Here is a 23541-nt window from a genome sequence, read left to right on the forward strand (position 1 = left end):
GGCCCCAAAGTTTGATGACCTGAGTTTGATCTCTGGGTCCCACGTAGTGGAAGGAGAACATCAACTCCAGCAAGTTTGCCTATGACTACTACATGAAGCCCACTTGTGTATTTATACAACACACAATAAATACATGTAATTAAAATTAAAAAGGGAAAATGAAAAATTAGTGCCAGTGAGGCAGAAGGAAAATCAAGGGTAAAACATTTTTTAGAAACCAAATAAAAGATGCCAAAGAAAGAAATAATAGTTATTTATGTCCCAGGATGCCAGGAGGCAAAGAAAGATGATCTCTGACTGGGACATAGAATGGAGCAGGGTGACATTGTTATGACCTTTGCAAATGGTGGTTAGCCAGATTTGAATGGTTTCGAGACATACCACTGAAGAAATTATAAGAGAGAATATTTTTCTGAAGCTTGAGGGTCATGTGAGGGATAGAGTTGCTCAGTTCAGAAGATGGACGTGACATTACGCTGAAGAGACCAATTGAGTAGAGGTAGAGTGATTGCTAATGCAGGAAGAAGGGATGGCAGAAAGAATCATGCCATCAACAGGACACAGGATTAAGATTCAAGTCACAGATTGAAAAATTGGCCTGTGTTAGGTCAAGTAGAGTTTGCTGTTGATACAAAGGTGATATGGAATGCATCAGTCTCAAATTTGGTGGTAGGTAGATGAGAGTGATCACATAATGGCTTCTGATTTCACTGTGATGTGCAAGGAGTGCTTGTTAGCTATGAGTGCTTGTTGAGGGAGGATGTGCAGGATTGAAAGGAAGGAAAAAGCAGATGAGCAATTACGGCATTTACATCTGGAAAGATATATTGGACAGTGTTGAGTGTTCACTTTTCGAAGTCACCAGGATATGTTGTCTTTTTACATATAATTTGTTCATGATTGTAGATTTTTGTACTATAAACAGATAAGGGGCCAACGATTTGGAATGTGTTTGCAGTTTACAGCAAAATAGTTCAGAAAATGACCATGAAATCTAACCTTTTTGTGAATTGAAGTTTTGGTGAGTACAGGCTCAGTGAAGGTATATTGCTTGGCCTGAGCTTTGCTTGGTTTTGACTGTGTGTGACCAGAGTTCTTCTCTTTCTTAGGATGTCTGGAATGGCTGGTCTTTTCAGCATCTCTGGCAAGATTTGGGTGAGTACTTTTAAACTATATTATATTTGAAGATAGACTTTTTTAAAAGAATGTAAAAAATAGCTTTTAAATATAGGAAAATGAAAATTTATAAATACTTTTTATAATTCTATTTTTAAGCCATAAAACTACTCTTGTTTTCGGTTCATCATAATAAAATGTGTTTATAGGAAGGCATAATTTGAAGTGGTTACCATAGCAGCCATGTCAGAGTCATAATTTTATTAGATTGGTGATTAAGTCCTTATAAAAGGAAAAAAGATTATGAGATGTGGTTATATGTTATCTCATTGTTCCCTTGGAAAATCTCTTTATAGATCAAAGATTGTCTAGGCAGGCATGAAAGTCATTCTGTGTGTCTGGAACAGCATAGTATGGCCTGAGAGAAGCTTGGTTTTGTAAACAAAGCTTTCTTTGAGTAGCCATGTTTATAGTGTTTGCTGTTTCTTGATTAGGTTGCACTGTAGTGATGGAGTTGTGTGGCTCTCACAGAAACCAGGGGTTGTGCTCACCAGTTAAAGCACTCCCTGTTGTGTGTGCTTGTAGAGTGACACGTAGTCACTTCAGGGTTAGAACACTTACTTAGACCAAATGTTTAATTATTTATTAGTTTTTAATATATCATTAGTTTTTAATATGTTTATTTCTGTCACTTCTCTGTAGGAGCTTAATACCATAGATTGATCTTGTATTGTGTTTGAATTGCTTGCTTTCTGGTTCTAAATAACACAATGCTTTAAACTTACTGTTTATTTTTGAACTAATGCTAATAATAGAAGACTTAAAATAAAATTCTGTAGCAGTTTGTGTGTGTGTGTGTGTTCATGTGCTATTTGTGTATATGATCTCTTGTGATCTCGATTGGGACATCTCTCATCTTTTCTTACGTATTCAGAAATGTTCATAGCGAGTTATAATGAGATGAAGTACAACCACAAGGCACAAGGTCCCTTTCTTGAAGCCTAGAGGAGCCTGTTAGATTAAGTCTTGTAGATATTCAGAGACAGACTGAAAAAGGGGACAAGGAGCCTTGGCTACCACTGAAGAAGCCTTGCTGACTGCTCCCATGCATGAAAGATATTAAGGGGATTCTGGAATGGGTGTGAAAGGGATCATGGGCTTGTTCCTGAACTCCTAAAGAGTATACCTCCTCTGATACAGGTGAGCTCCAAAACATAGTCTGTCCTTTAGAGCTACTGCAGCTTTGACTGAGACAGTGTAGTACTGGCTGCAGCAGTTCAGATGTCTAGAATTCATGGAGGACTTGATCTGACCACTTATAGTCTCCTTATTTCTTTAATGATCATTTCATTTAGTCCCTTCATGCAAATCTGTATGCAGCAAAAAAAATAGCTCTAACTGAATCATCTGGCAAAATAATAGTATATAATAATTACTAGTATATAATATAATATTAATAGTATATACAGTTTAGGATAATCAGCTGATATTTTAAAATACTTTCAGTAAAATAGAGTAGGATACTTTTATGTAATGAACGCAGATAACATTGAGCAAGTATCAGTATTTTGGCGCAAGGAAACATGATTAAGGAAACAGAAACATAAAAATGTAAAGTTAAACTTTATTTCTTATAATTGACTACATATATAACTTCATAATACCACAATTACAATCATTCATAAAGGTCTCTAAAGCCATTGTGAACTCAAAGTAAGCAGATAGAATTTTGTATCTGTGATTGTAAAAAAATTTTAGTCCTTAGTAATAATTATTTAGTCATTAGTCTTCAGTAATAATTAATTACCTAAGAAAACCATAGTGTTATAGAATTTCTTTTCAAATAGATCCCTTGAAGGATAAGCTGATATAAGAAACTTGAAGGGAAACTTACTAAAATAAGATAATGCTTTCAAATACTAAACAGTATTGAACCAGAAAGCAATGATTCAGAGGCAAATAACTTTTTTGTACTTTAATAACTCACTTAGAAATTAAGTGTTTTAATTATTTGTTTTGGAGAAAAGGTGTATGACGCTGTGCAGAAGAGCTTAAACCTCACATTATTCATCCACAGTTTGTTCATTCCAGCCTCATGAGTAAGGTAAAGCAGCAGGTATTCATAAAGCAAGTTCAAAAATACTTCCATGAGTCAGCCCAGAGACTGAGTGACCTTTATTGTTCTCTGTCTCTTTGGCATATTTCAAGACGTAAACCCAGTAATGACAATGAGTCATCAAGCAAAGCATAACCTGTTCCATACACATTTCTCACCTAAAACCAGAGCTGAATAATACCTCTTAAAACTTTAGAGTTGGGAGCCATCTTCCAAAACAACTTCAGGAAGAAAGGATTTACTTCAGTTCACAGTTCCACTGCAGGGTAGGCTGGCATCTCAGACTCTAGCTGTGATTGTGGTGCTTTCCATTGTAGAGGGGAAGAGAGAGACTGATATAACAAGCTGGGAGATGGTAGGTCTGGGTACAGGAGCTACTGTGGGAGAGGAGTAACTAACATTAAAGACCTTTAGAAAAAAGCCTTATGAAAACCTAATATGGAAGCATTCTAAAATATATGCTTTTTTAAAAAAAGAAATTAGGGAGTGTTTTTTTTTTTTTTTAAACTTTATTTAACTTTATTTTATGCCAATGTCAGATTCTCTGGAACTGGAGTTACAGACAGAAGAGCTGCCATGTGGGTACTGGGAATTGAACCTGGGTCCCCTGGAGGAGCAGTCAGTGCTCTTAACCACTGAGCCATCTCACCAGCCCTAAAATATAGGCTTATACATATGAAAAAAGAGTTTAAATGGAATTAGTTATCCTAGAAGAGGGATACAGTAATTCCCTAATAAATTTGTGAACAAAGAAAAACCCCAGTTACCTCCTTTTGAGTTGTTAGCCAGTGGGATCCCAAAGACCTGCAACATATACGCTATTGCCATTGCTCTTGGTTACTCTCGAGAACTTGATGATAGCATTCTACTGCTGAAGAAACCACAGACTTGAGTCACAAAGCATGGAGAATTCAAATGGCTACAAACCTAGAAGCCTCATCTGTCATAATGCTGAAAGGTGATATATACATGCCTCTGGAGGAGAAAATTCATCATCAGTCTTACCCAGCTGTATACTTTGTGAGCTACAATAGTGACTGTCCTGGTAATATAGTGGCACCAGTGTTAAGGGAGTAACCAACCACTTACTGATTTGATTCAAGGCCTGCTCCTTGAGATGGACCCCATACTTAGAAGTGTTACTGGGGCCAGGAACCTGTGGATAGGCCAGTCATTGGCCCTAAGAGAAAACCTATTGCTTTTGTTCTGCTAAATGGACACAGTATTAAAATGACTCCTAATGATTTATTGCTATACCCAATATTAGTACATCTCTCAGCACTTAGGAGATAAGCTCCTTGCAGTGGATGACAGTTAACACAAAGACCCACAACTGACAGTCAATGTGCAAAGAATAGAAGTTACAGAGTACTCAGCCCTAAACGGGACATTTCTGACATACCCCTCTCGGGGATCATTGAGGATGAGGGGCCCAAAAGATTTGAGAGCTAACAGTGATATATGACTATAAGAAAACAATGTTTTCCAGACATAAAGAGGGAATTACACATATAAACAGACAGTCCTGTGACTACATGCATAAGACTTGGGCAAGCTTCAACCAGACAAAATTCTAGCATACAGGGTGAGAGGCTACCTATCAAGGCAAGTATTATTTGGGTAACAAATTTTATCTTTTGTTTTTTTTTGTTTTTAAAAGAAAAATTGGTAAAAGAAATCAGGTTGGGTAGATGGATAGGTGAGGGGTAGCGCTAAAAGGGTTTTTGGGAGAGATGATGAATATGCTCAAAATATATTGGATGAAATTTGCAAAGAATTATTAAAAATATTAGAGGAGAGAGTGTCAGAACTGAGGTTAGGCTCAAACTTCTAAGCTCACCCTTTTGTGACCCTACTTTCACCAACCGTGCTTCTTCCCTTGAAATTCTACAGCCACTGAAAACAGTGCAGTCAAGTGTGTACCAATCATTCATGCATGTGCCTGTGGGGGACATTTCTTAACCAAAATACTCTGCCTCTGGTGCCCATATGGCAAGAAGCATACAACCCCTACTTTAATGTCCTCATAGTTATAGTTCAGTGATGTTCAGAATTATGTTGTCTCTTCTAAGACTCAGGACAGCTTCTTCACCATGAGCTGTAAAGTAAAAGAACATTTTTAGCATATGGCAAGACATTCCGTAAGTTGTAAAATAGTGGCATAGCAAGAAAAGGTTTGATTGAAGTGAGACAAATTCAGCAAAACAACCAACACACCTTGCAACTCTAGTTCCTGCATCTGGAACTCATGCTGATATTATCTGGGCTCCAATACTGTGAACTGAGAGCTCTCATAGTCTCTCTCTTGGGTTGTTCACTAGATGCCCACAATTTCCTAATTGTGAAAAAAATAAAGCCCTATATTTCTTATATCGTCAGCAATCCAGGATCTCTCTGACCACCTAAATTTTACCTTCATTGCTTTGCATAATAGCCTGTTAGGGCTTCCTTTGCAGAGAGTTCGTACTATTTGGCCTCAGCAGCTTTCTGAGTCTTTGTGATCCTTTCATGCTTTGATATGCATGCCCATAAAACCAGTACTATGTGGATTCTGCTGCTAGGCTCCATCAGCGAGAGATGGAGCCTAACTGGTGAGGCTTTGATTGTTGGATTGTTCTGGTCAGTAACAATTTTTGTTTGTTTACATGTTTCTCATTCAGAACATGTCAGGTTAAAATATTTAATTTCTTAGCATAAACTAAAAATCTAATAGGAATAACTTAGATTTTGGAAAATGTGAAATTAAAGTAGAAACTTGAACTCATTGTGTGTGTGTTGTGTGTGAGAGAGAAAGAGAAAGAGACACACAGAGAGAGAGTATGTGTTTTTGGGAAGATCATTCAGTAATTGTTTCTGTGGACTCTAGTGTCTAACTTGTAGCCCTTTAATCTTGTGCCTAGTAATTGATTGAATTGTAGTTTGTAGTCTAAAACAATATGACTTACCATGATGAAGTATAGGCCCAACAAGTCTACCTCTAAATAGGCTTTAATTTGAAATGAACGTTTCATATCTGTAATTCACATATTGTTTAACATTAGGAAAAGTAAATATGGAGACATTTTAAATAGTTCATACTCTAAGGCATAACTTGGCTTTACATAAAAATTGATAATGGCTCAAGGGTTTCATATTTTAATAAATCATGTTGGGATTAAATATGGAGGAATAGGTAATGATTTGGCAAAGATAATTAGAAAATTTTCTATAATGGGAGAAAGAATTGACAAGGCAATTTGATCAGACCTCTATCAGGATCTTGAGCTCTAAAGAATAATTCTTACTGAATATGATTTTGATAATTATTCTGTTCGTAATGCTACAAACATTGACTTCTTAATTAGTAATTATTAAATATAAACTTTGGATACATATGTGGAGGGATATTTTGTAGACTGGAGTTACAGCTAGAAAATCCTGCACTTCAAGTAAGCGTTTTGTTTCCATTTTGATTACAGCACCTTCACAACTATTTCACAGTGACGCTTGGAATTCCTGCATGGTGTTCTTACGTCTTTTTCGTCGTTGCTACTTTGGTGTTTGGCCTGTTCATGGGTCTGGTAAGATAATGTCAGTCTTTTATTCTTTTCCATTAAACAAAGGATATCATATAAATTAAAAGGTGACCATGAAAGGAAAAGCACATAAATAATCATTTTGTGTCATTTAAGCGGTGAATTTGCTTATTGGTTGCAATGGTAATGTGTAATATAGTGGGAGATGCATTATCACCCTCTGGTCTTTTCTCTAAAATATTCTGAAGATTAATGCTGCCGAGAATATGCACAGTGATCAATGAAAACTAAATACTATACTTGAATGGGCAGTCATTTTCCATCCAAGACAGCCAAGCTGGCTGTGATTTCACACAAAGATCCTTGCTTTGAGCACTGTGGTAAAGGCAAAGAATGGACCTAATGAGTTAAATAAAAGACAATTTTTCTTGTTTTTATCCTTCAGTTGAATATCTAATCCTGACCAGATTCTTACGTATACCCTCTTGTTTCCTGGGGTTGTTTTTTGTTAGATAATATAAATAATATAAATAAGAAAAAAATTCAAAGTAAATCATTATGTCCTCACTGGGCATAAAACTTTGTATCCATATATCTTCTTTTTAGGTATTAGTGAAAGCTGCAAAAATACATTGACTTACTTAAATACAGAAGTTGCCATAAATGCTTTGTGATTTTTTTATGTAAATATTTTAAATGTTTCACTTAACCTATACACGAACATGTTGATTGCATATTAAACTCTAATTAGGATAATACACCTTTTGGAAAGTTTTGTTGGTTATTATGTAGTTTCTAATTGTGAAACATCTAGGTAAAAGTGTAGAGTTTTGATAAGTGTAGTTACATTTTCTAATGAAATTTGGCTTTCTAGGAAGGTCTTAAAAAATCTAAAATGACTGATGATTGATCTCATAGTTAAGTCACAACTTTGTGCGAGACAGTAACTCTAGAAAACTGAAGAGGCTTGATCTCTTTCATGGTTGTTCTTTATCCACACTGTAGCTCATTTTTGAGTTTAGCTTCTGATGTTAACTTGAGAAGTGGGTTGGAACATCTATGTTTTGTTTTATTAATGCTCTTGCTAACGAACATGGCACACTTGCCCTGGTTTAACGGAATTTGACTCTACAGAAATAGAATGTTAGTTCTGTGCATCCCCTGCCTTTTCTTTAGTACTAGTTTTTCTTTCTTTTCTTTTTCTTTCTTTTGTTGTTCTTTTTTCTTTTTTAATCAGAGTGTTTGGAAACTACATGAGTATGGGTTCTTTCAGGGTAAACAGTATGAGAAAGATCCTAAGTGAATCAAAGGTGGAGACATTGGCAGTGTAGGTGGGTATGGCAAAACCAGTGAATACTGCTCAGCTGAGTTTTAGAATTTCATGCCTATGCATAGAGTTTGTTTGGAAAATTAGATTAAAATAATATTTAGGAGGGTTATGAGATGCTTGTAGTAACTTAGAAACTGACAATGGCCCTTGAAACAGAAAGCAGTATTGAACCAAGAGCATCTATTAAGAATAGACTTTCCTCCTTGTTTCTGAGGAAGAAGACATAATGGTTTGTGTACAACATAAACAGATCTTGATGATGGACTAGCACATGAACAACTTTGTGAGTGATGGCGTGGGAACGAAGTTAAATGACCTGTCCAAGGCCACATAGCCAATGCTAGAAAAAGGCAAGACTGAGCTGTGAGTCTCTTCTAGGCTGGGGTACCCAGTTAGCTTTCCATAGAGCCCAATACTGTTGTACATGTCACTTGCTCTCTCTGGAAGTTGTTGGAAATTCCAGAAACATTGGATTATTAAAATGTTCTACCTCCTTGTGAAATTAAATAAAAATAAAGTCACCAAAGTTAGTAAACACATGACATTCACTTTAAAAATTGGATTTGCAAACTTGGTCTTTCAGATGGAAATGTTTTAATCTTTGCTGTCTAAACCAGTTAAACAGCTTGAGACTTATTTCTCAACCCACAAGTCTTTCCTTTCCTTCACCCCATTGTCTTCTCTTATGGGTGCCATTGCCTGCAATTCCTGGTCCTCTATATATCCATAAATATTAGTAACTCCACTTGGAGAAACTAGAGGAGCCGGGCAGCCATTTCCCATGGCTAGGACCTTAGATCCTCCTCTGTCAAATGGAAGTCTGAACCCTACATTGAATGCTCTATCTCTAAAGTATCAGAGTGCTTTATTTATGGTTCATATGAAACACTTCATCCGTATTTCTTTGTAGTTAAACTGCTGCCCTCTTCAACATTTCTACCTTAGCTGTTAACATGGATCTTGAACCTAAGTTAAACAAATGAATATATGCATAGTTATAGTCCTAAATACAAAGTAGGATGCATTTGTTTTTTAATGCAATCCAAAGGAGTATGGCTTCAACAATTAAAATTTCAAAGCACCTGTAAAATACTAGTATAATAAAGTGCTATTCCTATTTTTGATATCTGGTCGCTTATTCAAAAAGAAGCCTTCCTCTGTAGGTTGACTAACAAAAAGAGGAAATATGCACGCAAACTATGCATGTGTGCCATGCCTCTAATAGCAGTGCCTGTATTCCTGTAGCCAGGAGGCTGGGAGAGAATTGGGAAAGAATTGCAAAGTCCAAGGCCAGTCAGGTAGAATGCCTAATGGACATCTACAAGAACAAGAGTTGGATGGTATAACCTGGTACATGGGCGGCTTCTTCCAGGTGTGATCTTTCTTCTGTTTGGTAACACAGAGCAGTGAAATGTTGCAGTTGGAGAGTCTGGTTCCATGTAACTCTACACTTCTGGGCACAAGCCAGCAGTTTCGTTAATATGACCCATGCTTGTCTCTGGGTATGGAACGAGGACAGAGGTGATCATTCCCTTAAGAAATTTGTAGTTTTTCAAGGAAAAAAAGACCTGTTTAATATAGTATAAAATCACACATACAGTCAAGATAAGAGGTGAAGCCAGCCAGTCTCTGCTTAAAATAGAATTTAATTCTCAATTGCAGAATTTTCTTTTATATGGGCAGTTTTTTTTTTTAAAAAAAAAATACTCAAGACTATTCCATATCCTTGGAGTACCCTTTAGCTCATCTGTATCTTTCTGAAGGCTGTGACTAGCTGCTAAGTGTCTGTCTAAGGATGTCTGTGTATGGGACACAAATCTGATGTTGAGTCTGGATGGCAGTTTGTCTTCTTTACTCAGTGTGGAGTCATTTTGTTCTCTCCAGGTCCTGGTGGTAATCTCAGAATGCTTCTATGTGCCACTTCCAAGAGTTTCATCTGAACGCTCTGGTGAGTCGGAGAAGTTCACATGGGTGGAGTTTTTAGAGTTTTGTGGTATTCTGTCTGTGGCTCTGCATTTGATTCTAACATCTAATCAATGAGCATTCAATTACCTCTATTGAGTTCCTTAAAAATGTTTTCTCCATATAAATTTGAATAAAATTTACTTTTTTAGAAAAAAATTAGGAAATACTCCGTATTGAAGATTGCATTTTCCTCTCGGGCTTACTCCCCTCATTTTTCAGTGGACAACTTTTGTTCTTGAATTGGAGTGAAGGTTTCTATGAGGAACTCACATTTATTGAGTCTCTAAGATAGCTTGTCACTATCTCAAGTTCTTTAAAAGCAATTTGCTCAAATCTGCATATATTCACTTTACTTCTGGGCCTAATTGACTCTGTAGTTGATGGCCTTTATTCGTAGTGTTGCATTTTCTCAGGAGCTTAAAGGCCATGTCTTTAGTTCTTGAAAATGTTAAGACTTCATAGATAGCTAAGTAACATGTCTGACCTTCAGCATTGTGAAGTGTGAAAGGGAGCCAGTGTATGAACTGCTGTGGGGTTCTCTGGGTGCAAGCCCAGCCCAAATGATGTTATAGTGCTAAAGTTTATTCAGTAGCTATCACTATTCCTAACTCCTATTTTATCAGTTTAACTTTGTGGTAAGAGGAGGCCTTTTCTTCCTGACTTTGGCCTCAGACTCTTAGGGAACAGGACTCTGCTTGGTTCAGCTTGTCTGAAATAGTTGCTATGACCAATGATTCGCTGAGATTTTTACACGGAATGTAATAAATAGCACAAACAAAACTTTGCACTCTGTTCCCATCTGCTCTCCCATCAAGTCAGTGATGCTCCCGTAGGGAGATAGTAAATCTCTAGATGGGGCTGAGCTACAACCAGAAAACCTGATCACATGATGTCAACACTTCGGAAGAGAAACCTCCTCAGTTTATCCACCTCATGGTTAAACTGTAAATTATTTAATTGCCATAATTTATCCAGAGTGAATTTTTCCCCCTCTGTTTCTCTTCTGTCCATAGAGCAGGATCAGAGGCCGGGGGATGTTCATGGAGCTGAGCAGCTGCAGGATGCAGAAGAAGAAAAGGATGACTCAAATGAAGAAGAAAACAAAGACAGTCTTGTGGATGATGAGGAGGAGAAAGAGGACCTTGTAGATGAGGATGAAGTAGAGGAATATGAGGAAGAGGACAACCTGGCAGGCATTATGGATGAGGAAAGAAGTGACACCAATGACCAAGAAGTACTACAGGAAGGCAATGTGTCCCAGAAGGAACGTGAACCTGATGAAGCTCCTTCAGTGGATACGCAGGAGGTGGTGGAAGACTCACTGAGGCAGCGCAAGAGTCAGCATGCAAACAAGGGACCATAGATTTCATGATGCCATTTCTAAAAATATAGGCAAGAAAAATAAGTCTGCTTCCCTCTGGTCTGCAGTTTAAGCCAAATCCTTAGTTTGTATTTAGTTTTTAATTTTTTTTCATGAATGAACAGTGTTTACTCTTAAAAGATGATCTCTGGTCCTGTGGTCACATGGTAGTAAGCCTCTGTGTCCTAAAGAGAGTCAGGGACAACACTCAGCCACCATGGTGTAAGGATCTTTGCAGAGATTTAGGTGAAGAACAAGTTGATATACTTGGGGGCCAAAAAATCAACCAGAGGACTCCTCTCCAGTCCTCCATAGCACCTTTAGAAACGAGGCTGCTGGCCTAAATAAAATGAAAGCAAAACCACATTGGTCCTGAACACCCTGGAAGTACAGGAAGAATCTCAATGGTTAAGCATTGTTTTTGTCATGTAAGAAACACTGGGTACCATGGCCCCCAAACACTCTCTTGGGGCCAGAAATTCTAGAGACCTGGGTATAGATACAACTTGAGAAAGATGCTGGCGAGTCATCTGAGCTCTCTTGGTCTCTGTTGTCTTTTATTTTCTACATTTAATTCCTGTGGCTTCTCCACTGTGGGACTGAAGATTACCACATGTTTCATAACTGCTCTGTAGTGAGAGCAGCAGATAGCAGGTTCCATTACTCTCATTTGACTTAAAGCTGTAGGTAATCAGTAACCACTGCTGATGAGGCTTGGACTGCCAAGTATCTCAAAGGCATGCAATCTTTGGAAATTCAAAAGGTAGTAGGGATTTTATAGGGCCGGTACAGACAAACAACTGGTTTTGGTGAGCCTGTAATACTTCCAGGATAAATTCTTCAAGAGTTCCTTTAGCCACATTCTTTGTTTTTCTGAACCCCAAAGTGTGCCGGCTTCAGGTCTGTGTTGTTTAGTTCCCACCTCAAGGGGTTCCTGCCTCAAGAACCACTTTAATAATAACTGAGAAACATGTCTACTTTTCTTTCAGTGATGTGCTTTTGGTGAAAAAAATGTACAAAAGTCAATTTCAAGAGATGAAAGATTTGATTTTGTTTCTGTCTTCCTTAATCCTCTAGAGAATTATATCATTATCTCTCCCTACTCTATCTGGTATCAGTATCAAGCAATCCCAGCACCTTTAAAAAAATCTCTCCAACTCTTCTCTTACCCTTTCAGGCCTTAGAATAAATTCATAAAGTCAACTAGGTATATGAAATATGCCTAAAGTCAATCTTCTATGTAACCCTTGGATTGAGTCAGAATAATGAGTCTGTCTTGTTTAAAAAAGGTTATGCAGTTTTCTCTGTATTAGCTGCCAACAGGAGGTTCACTGGTGATGGGGTTCAGAATCTGCCCCCCTGTACTGCATGATGCTGCTACAAACCTTGCACAAAAGAAGATTTTCTTGTGACAATCCATTCTTTATAAATGTTTTTATTTCATCTTTGTAACGTAGTTAACTGTTAACTCAAGGCTGAGGCCATCATAGAACAAAGGAAAAGGTGACCTTCCTGCCCTTCCATGTTCCTGTCCTCTGACACATCTTTACTCAAAAGACCCATGGTTCTGTGGTGGCCTTTGTCTTCCTGCTAGAGCTAAGATGTTCCTTCTCTCCTGCCAGTGGATTTCTTCGCTTGTTATAGTAAACCGAGGTCAGTCTAGTGGGAAAGGGAAGACTCCGTGTCTCTGTTCTGAGTAGTACCCCTCCTGCAAACTGAAGTACTGGGTTTTAATGGGATGTTTAACTAGAGGGAAGGCTTGAGAATTAGTCTGCCTTGGCTTTTAGAAATGTTTCAAAGCCAGTTTCCAATTAGATCAAACAGTACTTAATTATAAGTGAGATTATACATTTCCTTTCTTAAAAATACTTAAAATAAGTAGGAAGGTAGGAGAAAAAAAGTCATAAAGAAGAAGGTCCAGTCCAGTAAAATTATATTTATCTGTAGGAATTACTTTTCCTAGCCTTTCCTTTTTTAACATCCTGACAAAAAATTGGGTTTCTAGTAAATAGTCCAGTAAGTACTTACTAATTTAATTTCTTTCCATTTGAAGCCTTTAGGTTTATTTTTAATACTTATTTGATATAAAATTAAAGGAGAAAAGTCAACTTAAAATTAGATCATCATTTAATAGGCTTTATTTTTGTGTACATAATAAATTTAATCCAGAAGTTAAGTGCATGGAAAAAATGATTTTATTTATATATATATAAACTAACTATGCTTCTCCTCCACTGCCATATCTGCTATTTAACTATAGAATACTATTTTCTGTATGTTAAAATTAGGTAAATGAGATAGTAACTGTGGAATAAGGGTGTGCAGTGCTTTATGTACAGATAGTTAGGATAAGGTGCCTTGTTTTTTATTGGAATGTCTGAAAACTCCAGTTACCTCTCTTTTTTTAAATTTCTTTTACTGTTCATTTCTTTATCTGTGCTGAACCATGCCAGCTTGCTTAGAATCTCATGGAGGCAGTGCACAGGAAATACACTTTTTTGTTGTTTTTATTGTTTTGTTTAGAAGGATAATCATGGAACAGATAAGGGGTGGCTCATTCACTTCACAGCCATTGAACTGCGTGGCAGTCACTACAGTCTCATCTTGTAGTAGAATCTGTACCTGTTATCTAATAACTAGTGCAATAGAAGGGAAAGAAGCTTGAGACAGATCTGCTTTGACATTTGAGAAAGCCACACGTTTACTTTTTAGGTGCAGACCCGTGACTTATAATTAAGACATCGTCACATGGTTTGAGTGTATGTAAGCTTGAATAAGTATATCTTGTAACATCTTTTGGGGAGGTAATTAAAATGCTAGTTAAAGGCATATCTACTGTGTGACATTTTGCAAGATGGGAAACAATAGAGTCTAAATGAAAATTTTAAAGGATTAAAAAGGGTGAATGTTATTTCAGCATAAAATCCTAAGCCTCAAGTGAGAGAAAGAAGAGGAGATGAGTACTTTTGCTGGTGTTTGCAGGTTTTCTGTGTTCTTCCTTTTAGTGTCCTGCTGTTATTTCTACCAGTATTGTATTTGTGCAATTGACTAGCTGTCAGATTTGTCAACTGTTTGGAAAGTATTTGTGTAAATATTTGTGCCAACAGAGACTCTCACAGTATTGTGTCTCATTACCTCATTCTTGGATTTGATCCTCTTGAGATTGTAGCTTGTCTGATAGAAGCCAAGGTTGAGTCTGATGAAACCTACTGGATTAGTTCTTTGAGCAGCTACACAAAGCAGGAGGTTCAACTTAGAAAAACCTTGGTCACCTTCAGCCTAGCACATGGACCTTACAGGCATATTCTCTAGAGTTGTGTGTAGACTGTGATTCTGTTTACATGTGGTTATGACTTGTTTCTAATGTGGTTGAATTTTGTTTCTAGACAGCTTTGTATAAATGCAGTTTTTATACTAAAACTGTTCATTTGTAAGTCTGTACATTATAAAATGTCTATGTTTATTCTTTGTATTAATTTTGATTATTTATCCCACTGTATTTATTTTACTTTATCTATGTATTCTGTGCTCTCTCAAATAGATGTGTAGCAACTGAAATAAGAAATCAGTGTATTGTTTCAAGTACTGCATTGCCTGAATTACAAAGTCTCTGATCAGGGGATTGTACATAACCTTGAGCCTACATACTGCCATTTTGTTGTGTCAAAATTTAATTAATGGTAGTGATGACCAATGAAACAGAATGGTGTATTGCTTTTTCATATAAATATTTTCACACAAAAAGTATTTGTGGAGGCAGTTGAAAATATTACTTTGTTAAGAAAATAATTTTCTTCTGTGTTTATTCTCTGACTTCATTTTCCACATCTTTTACCTGAACTTGGTGAAATCTCTGCCATGTGCTCAAGGTTAATGCCAAAGATATGAGGGCTTCTCAACACATCACAGTCTTTGTAGTGTCTGGAAAGTCTCAGGGTACTTGCTATGGCCAGGGCTGGCATTTAGTAAGTGACTTCTGTTTTTCCAAGATGCTGGCCTTCCTGGTCTCCTAGGATTTATAGAAGACTCTTCTTTCAACTTACCTGTTCCCAGCACTGCAGCAATCAGAAGTACACAGAGGCGTAAAGGTGAGTGGCTCCTTTGAACGTCTCACACACTGATGGATGGAGATTTGATTTGTCCCTTTTGGAAGACAGCAGGGAGCTGTTCCTGCGGATGATGGGCGTGGGGGGCAGTTACTTAAGTTTATATTTTCTCAGTCTTTACCAAAGTAAAGTTCAGAAATCTGTCCCTGTGTGGATGAACCTTAGTGAAAGTTCTTCACTAATTTACTCCTCAGGCAGAATTTGGCCCTGCTTTTCTTTTGTCATGACTTAAGTGATGGCTAAGCAGTTTCTTGCTCATCTTTCCAAAAATATTTTCTTCCATTTCAGTGACTTTGATGTCGGTGTCCAGCCTTGATGGGTTTGTCCATTCCAGAGTATGGGTGTGTGGATTAGAGATGTTAGGCAGAATAGACAGAGATACAAAAGAGATACAGAGATAGAGTACTGGGAAGTTAACTCAGTGACTCCTGAATATTGAATACTCCTGCCTTTATTTTCCATATGCTTATATACTCCAATCCAAAAAGGAGGGAAGAAGACAAAAGACTGCTTTAACATGACACAAAGGACAAACAGAGCAGTTACTTGCGTCAATACTGGAGACATCAAGCCGCTATTTCCTGAGTTAAGCATTCTGATATTTTAGGCAGGACATGCAATGACAACATCTTAGACCAAGAATCCTGTAGGCAGCCACTTTCTGGGTCAAGCCTCTGGTCTTGAAAATGAAGGAGCAGAACTAGACTTGAAGTCTCTGACCTTTGGTCAAGGTGGAGCAGATCCACCTCTACAGGCCATCTTAATATCCAAAACACCAAGTAACCACACCGTAGCTCAGGATATCTTGTTTGTAGCCTCTCCTTAAGTCAGACCTCTTGTCAACTTTGAAAGAGCAAGAGTAGGCTTAAGTTCTCTGACCTTCAGTCAAGGTAGAGCGGACCCACTGCTGGGGCTCCCACACTTTGATACTTGGTAATTTATAGATTCCATGTGTATAGTAAGTGGGATTCTGCTTAATCCTGTGAATTGAAAAGTCTTTTACCATCAGAAAGTAGAGTGTTTCTGATACAAATAATTTGGGAATAGTTTAATAGAAATAATTTTTAGATGTGAGTCTCTAAGGTAATGTGTAGTAAGCAGTGTGGTAGAACAGAAAATCAGAAGATACTACAAAGACTAGAACTTTTGGCTACAGTATGATTACTGTGACTGCTAATTTTAAGGGCTGAGTTGAGCTTAGAAAATTAATGAACTTAAAACATGAGACAAGTAAAGGAACTCTTAGGTCTGTCGTGGTGGTGGTGAAGAGCCCACTTCCTCTGGAAGCTACTGACTACATGGTTTATTGGTTTTTGGCTGTCACAGGTGGGAATGAACTGAAGTAACTGAAAGTTCTCATCTCCATCCTTGATAAAATAAAACTCATCAGTACATGAAGGCCAAGAAAGCTTCTCTCTTGGACAGGTCTCTGTGCAGACAAAATAGTCCCCTAAAATCATAGACATGAACCTGGCTTTAAATAAGTTGGTGTTTGATTTCACATTAGCTTCTTACACTTAAAAACCGAAAAAACTAAGCCAAACATTTCTCATATGAAGTGTTGTAATCTGCTGGCCTGGTCTGTCATCTGGGTACCTGTCCCTTTAAGAGACAAGCCCTGCCCACTCCAACATCCCCCCACCACTTGAATCCTTGGATCTCCAGCCTCCTCTCCAACCTGCTCTTTCTGTGTTCCTCTCTTCTGAAGAGGTAACTACTGCCTCTCTCTCCCCCACTTTCATCTATCCCCCCACGGCCCCTCTTCTGGAGAGGCAGCTTCTGCCTCTCTCTTCTCTTCCTTCCCCTTCTCCCCTTTCCCATCCATAACCCACTAAGTAAACTCTATACTCAAACTCTCTCTGCATGGCATATCTGTCTCCCACCGAGGCCTCAGGTGGCCTGCCACTGCCTTTTGTATGACCACTGCCCCTTAATGTTTATAAATAATAACACGAAGGCTAATGGGGCAGGAGGAGGGTGTACTGGTAGAAACAATTTAAGAAAATTGCTCTTGAAAATATCTTCAACATGGCTTAAAAAATCATTGAACTCAGTCTGAATTATAGTCACATAAGGAAGCTATTCAACAGACAACAGGTGTGAAGTCCAGGATCTGAGGCCAGGAGAGTAGGAGGGACATTGGAGGGTGGGGTTTGAAGAAGATGGGGGGAGATGTAGGCAGAGGAGATATACTGTGGACACAGATTGCTAGTCAGGCAGGTTTTGGCAGGCACACACTTGTACACGTGACCTCACACTTGGCATGGGCACATGTGTAGTCCAGCACATAGTTTGTGGGTGGTCTCACAGCCTCCCCAGACTAGCTGGAAAAGGCAAGTGGTGAGGGCACTCGGCCCTGCTTTCATGGGCATATTTCTACAAAACACAGAGTGGCGTTCTGCCAGGAATATAACATTACATCTTTGCTGCATGTTGTTGAATGTCCAGTGTCAACTATCATTTGCTTATAGTACCCTGAATGTCTGGAGTCAGCCATGTTTTAACTGACTCAAACCAGATACCCACATTAACACCATGTTATCCAAATCCTAATTACTCCAGACTGCCTTCTGTTCCCTACAGTAGGCTTAGATCACCTCAATCCTTGAGATAATAAAATCCTTAAAACATTTTAAAAAATTTAAAAGCAAAAGGAATTGTTATAAAATAATATAATACTATATTTAAGGTTCACCTCTGTCAAAAGGATTGAGGTTCAGTATGGCATTTCATTATACTAATGCATCACACACAATACATTCTACATTTGTGGGGCAATACAGAGGGTTTCAACTTAGATGTTCCTTTAACCATTTATTCTCCGGAATATTTTAGGTTTATGTAACCTAGTCCTATGTTAGTAATGAGTGAATGTTAACAATCTACCCCTTAGGACTTTACAAGTGCTGATTTTGAAACAGTGGAAAGCAACGTTATTCCACACCAGCCACTGAGCAGCCTCTTGCTCCTGGCTCCTGGTACCACCCCATTCCAGAGATGCAAACCTCAGCAAATGACCCACATTCCATGGGTCTCTCTTCACTATGGGGATAACAGGTGAGAACTTTAAGCAGTGAATACAATTCAAGGAGCTGTTCTAAATGTAGCATGCATGTAATGAATGTTTTATGGCAAGGGTTTCTAAGGTATCACTTCAAGTCTAGGAGTGATCCTGGGGATGGATCAGGGCATATTGAGAAACAGCAATGTTTTTAGAGCTGTCTTTGTGGAGTCAGGTTGGCAAAAGGTGGAAGGGCTTGTGAAATCCCAACCTGTCTCAGAAACACCTCACTTTAGACATGAGGATAAGCATTAGCAGACACAGAGATAGAACTAAACCTTTGTCTACCTTCTGAAATCTGAAATGATGCTAGAAGCAGGTATAAACGCTGGAGGAAGTTTACTAGCCACACTTGGACTCCTAGGTTGAATGTTGGTTCTTTCCAAAATTCTGCCATGGTTTATTTAAATCCTGAAGACCCTATAATAATCCCCCTAACTGAGGGGATTACTGCTTTCAAAGCATTGGAGTCTAGCAATCATTTATTTCTACATTACTCCTTTTCTTTTTTAGTTCCCAAAGCTACCACTTCCATAATGCAGTGTGCGCCCTCCTTCATCTCTGATCCTGTCCCTGGGAACTCTGTTCAGATGCCTTTTCCCACATCACTTTTACTTCTACTCGCCTTTTCTCCTTTTGGAAAGACTATATTCCTGCCTCTAGGGTTTTCACTGTGCAACTGAGCCTTGGAGCTTTAGGCAAGTGGAAAATTGCAACCAGCACAACCAGAGTTCTTAGTCAGGAGAGGAGGTAGATGGGAGGCTGTGCATATCACTATGGATGGAAATTGTGCAGGCAATTGTCTACATTCTCCATTTTCTGCCTGCCAACTTCTCAATCCAGGTCCTGGACTCGGCCACCATCATCAAAACTCATCATTCTCTTCACAGACAATGGAGGCAGAGAATGGGAAAGCTCCCAGAAGGCCAAGCTCTCCTGCCCCTTTCTGCTTCCCCACAATACACACTCCTCCAGCCTCAAGAGTCTCTTCCCCAGAAGAAGCAGTGCAGTACTCACTAGGTGCTTTCATACCCCCAAGTTTAGCCAGGCAGCTGGTGTTTCCCATATGAACCCACCTGTGCTGAGTTCTAGGTCTGAGAGACTAAAAGCAAAACTGTTGAATACTGGGTTGTCCTCTGGCTGTTCTCAGTCTCTCTCTCTCCTCCCATCCCCTCTCTCTCACACACACGAGAACAGTATATTATATTTTCTTAAAAATCAATTAACACAGAAGGTATCTCAAAATTTCTAAATTAATATTCAGTTTGTAACTTCATGGGGGAATTTTTCTTTTAAAGGCAATCACATTATATTCTAAGACTATGATTTTTGAAATTGGAACCCATTGCACTTGAGACGTCTTCATTGTTCTACAGGTCTGACTTTCACACCAAATAGGCACTATTGACCTAGGGGAAATTTGACCAGTGTTGATAACACTGGTTATCAACATAAATCTAAAGAAAGGCTTATTACTAGATTATAATTGCATCCAAATTACTATGTGATCTAATCCTTCCAGCCAGCCAGCCATAGAAATATAATTAACTTTATGCCTGTAATAAATACTAGTGGAGTCTAATTTGTCATCCAGACTAACATTTCTTAAGGTCCGCATGCATTTGTTTTCTACTTAGATACAAAGTACCACACTTGGGTTTCTACTTCCTCTCTCATCTTTCATTTGCTTCTCTAACCTTTCCCTGAATTCTTTTATTTCCTCCTCTTCCCTGCGTCAGTTTTTCTGTCTTTACACATCTTCATCTTTTCTGCTAGGTGTCTTCATCTTTCATTTTCTCTTGTTCTGTTTTTTTTTTTTTTTTTTCTGATCCAACTGCTCTAATGATGAATAGTGGGGTCTGGAGGAGATATGGGAAAAAAGAAAAAGGAGGCAATGAGCATTCCATAATGGGGAGAACTGTCCGGTGATGTGTCATCCCTGTCACCTTGCAATAAAGGAAAAATAAGCCATTGTGCTGTGCACTGGTATTTTGCTTACAACTGCCAAACTCCCCATGTTTGTTTGTTTTTCTTTAATTTGGATGGTTTAAGTCTTACTCTAACAAAGACTTCTTGATATAACTCGGAAAAAGCAGTATTGTGTGGATTTCTTATTTTTAAAAGTCTAAAGCATACATAAGATCATCATTTGGCAGACAAGAATGCAGATACACCAGTCTGGTAAATATTTCAATTCACAAGCAATCACTGTGAAATGATAATCTAAGAAGGTCTCTCAATCCTGACTCTCTCTCTCTGCCGTGTGTGTGTGCATGCGCTCATGAATGTATATCCCTGTACAGCATCTTTCTCTGTTGCCCCCCACTGTATTTTTTGAGACAGTCTCACTGAACTTAGGAGTTCACCAGTGTCTCTATACTAGCTGGCCAGTGAGTCTCTGGCGTCTTCCTGTCTTCACCTCCCCACTGCTGGAATTCCAGGCACCTGCCACCTCCTGACCTTTTTCTCATCTGATCATCATGCTTATGTGGCAAAGACTTTACTCACAGAACCATTTCCTTGGCTCTCGAGCTGGATTCTTTTACAATTTTATTTAATTACTTATACTTCTTTATTTATGTGCTCTTGGATAGGTATGCCAACTGGTTGATGTGTGGAGGCCAAGGGACAACTTGCAGGTGTCAGTTGTCTTTTTACCATGTGGGTTCCAGGGACTGAATTCAGTCCAGCAGCCTTGGTGGCAAGCCAGCTTAATCACACATATAGGTACCTTTAGTGAGGGAAATATTCATTAGGGATCCATGCAATCAGTGTAGGAGATTTCTTTGGAACTTGCTGCCATCCCGTAAGAGTGTTACTGGAAGGAAATGGAAAAAAGCAACAGAGAATTATGCCTCTTATCATTAGAACTTTCAATGCAGATGCTGTTCTACTTCTATGTGTCCAAACATTTAAGGAAACCAGATTCTTCAACAGGAATTACTTAATATTATTAAATGTTGGGATTTTTTTCATCAGAATGCTGACTTCTGAATGGAAGAATTATAAAAATACATTTTCTTTCTGCTTGTAAATACTGATTAAAATAAATAACTTCCCACGGGACTATGATTTTTAACTCGACCATTTTACATTTCTTGTGCTTTTGAGCACGTCTCTCCACTGAGAAATTGCTTCCTGCCTATGGAAAATGATGCCATCTTCTTTCTGGAAAATGTGGGTATTTATCAATACCGAAATCACATTAACAGACACTTTCCTGTTTCTGAAAGCCAAAAAACCAGGCTACTTTGTTTGATCCTTATCCACATGACTGCTGGAAAATCCTATTAAGATAAAAGTGCTGAGAGTTTGGAGCTGGCCAGTTTCCCAATGATGTCTAACTCCTGCTCTCTGAGCAGATGAATGTGGCGCCTAGGAGGGTAGCGAAAGGTAGATGTGGGCATGCTGAGCACTTGGGAGGAACAAGAGGCCATGCATTGTTACTTTGTTTACAGAGTGACATAAGATGAAAAGAACACTTGCTGTACATAATGACTTGAAAACCTCTTGAAGTTGATAATTTTTCTCCCAGTTGTTTTCCTGTAGGAGAGTTATTATTTTCTCCAACCTAATCTTTTTTTGTATGTGTGGACAAGAAGTAAAACAGTATTCTTGAGACACTATGGATCTTAATTTCAGGAGTTATTCCTTGGTGAGGAAGTCCATCTTAGAAAAGAGCACAGTTATATTGGATATTGTCTCGTATAAACCTGGAAAGAGAGCCAGAAAATATGTTTGTCTTTTCACAGAAAAGGCTTGTCCATCTCTGAAGTTTTAGAGGAAGAAAAAACCAAAACCAAACAAAACCAAAATAAACAACTGAGAACATTTCTGCCTTTGTAGCTCACTGAACTGATGGACAGACTTCACTTGTGGAAATGAAGCCTTCCTTTTCCTGAGTACAGTGAGGCTATTGCCATGAGATGACTGTAGAATGACCACGAGAACCTGGGAAGGTTCTGTTGCTTTTCTGTTTCCCAGAAGAGAGTGCTGATACTGATGATCTAATTAGCAGAGTGAACTGAGTCTTTCTTGAGTTATTGGGTAAAATCACATTAGCATTCGTCTGTCACATCTTGAGGGTTAATGCCTGGCAGGAAAGCTGGTGCTTGGGTTACAGTGTCTATCTTGTATCCAGATACTTGAAGAAAACAAAAACTTTCTTCTATTAGGAATTCAAAAATGCCAAGTGACCTTGATTAATGGTTAGCTATATATTTTATTTATTCCCAATCATAGAAACTAGGTAGGATGAGGTCTTCCTTTCTAATTGATTTTTTTTTTATTTTAGTTTTTTGTGTGTGGTAGACAGTTTTAAATACAGGGCCTCAAGCATGAGCTAGTGGCACATGTAGCTCTTAAAATATAATTTATAAATTTACAATATAATTTGAGAGGAATTGGATATTCTTCTCCCATGACTTTATTAACTTTGGTTAAGTTTTATCTGTCCTCACTCATCTGTCTTTAGTGATACTTATATTCCAGCTTTCAGTTGTTAACTGAAGTCAACTCATAATCCTCAGTTGTTAATTTTTATTTTTACTGTTGAGTGACAAGTCACTGAATAAACACACATAACTTTCATGAGCATGCCAAATATGGATACAAACACATGCACACATACATATATGCACATGAACATTACTCATCCCAGTATAGCTTGTAAAGAGTATAAAACATGAATCACTATTTTAAGGAGTTCTTGGGATTTTACTTAGACTTCCTGTTACCATCTAGGAGTCTAGATAGGGTTTATAGTGATACTTATGTTTTAATAAATAAAACTTGCCTGAAGATCAGAAGGTAAATAAGCCATTAGAGGTCAGGCAGTAGTGTTACACACCATTAATCCCAGGATCTTGGAGACAGAGGTAGATGGATCTTTGTGAATTCAAGACTACCGTGGGATACACAAGATCAATGCAGAAACAGATCCAGGTGGTGGTGGCTCACACCTTTAATCCCA

At 38.2% G+C, this 23541-nt stretch overlaps 2 protein-coding genes across 2 annotated transcripts in view; both read left to right on the forward strand.

Moving 5' to 3' along the window:
* Tmx4 (thioredoxin related transmembrane protein 4) overlaps positions 1-19137 on the forward strand; it is a 43641-nt gene extending 24504 nt beyond the window's left edge. The window contains exons 5-9 of the mRNA XM_057781854.1: positions 1110-1155; positions 6691-6792; positions 9962-10025; positions 11056-15490; positions 18402-19137. Of these exons, the coding sequence (XP_057637837.1) occupies positions 1110-1155; positions 6691-6792; positions 9962-10025; positions 11056-11405 (562 nt within the window). The 3' untranslated portion in view covers positions 11406-15490; positions 18402-19137. The remainder of the gene's footprint in view (positions 1-1109; positions 1156-6690; positions 6793-9961; positions 10026-11055; positions 15491-18401) is intronic.
* Hao1 (hydroxyacid oxidase 1) overlaps positions 18546-23541 on the forward strand; it is a 73650-nt gene continuing 68654 nt past the window's right edge. The window contains exon 1 of the mRNA XM_057781850.1: positions 18546-18565. The gene's annotated coding sequence lies outside the window, so the exon portion shown is untranslated. The remainder of the gene's footprint in view (positions 18566-23541) is intronic.

Source organism: Chionomys nivalis, chromosome 9 (genome assembly GCF_950005125.1).
Source record: "Chionomys nivalis chromosome 9, mChiNiv1.1, whole genome shotgun sequence".
Lineage (NCBI taxonomy): Eukaryota > Metazoa > Chordata > Mammalia > Rodentia > Cricetidae > Chionomys > Chionomys nivalis.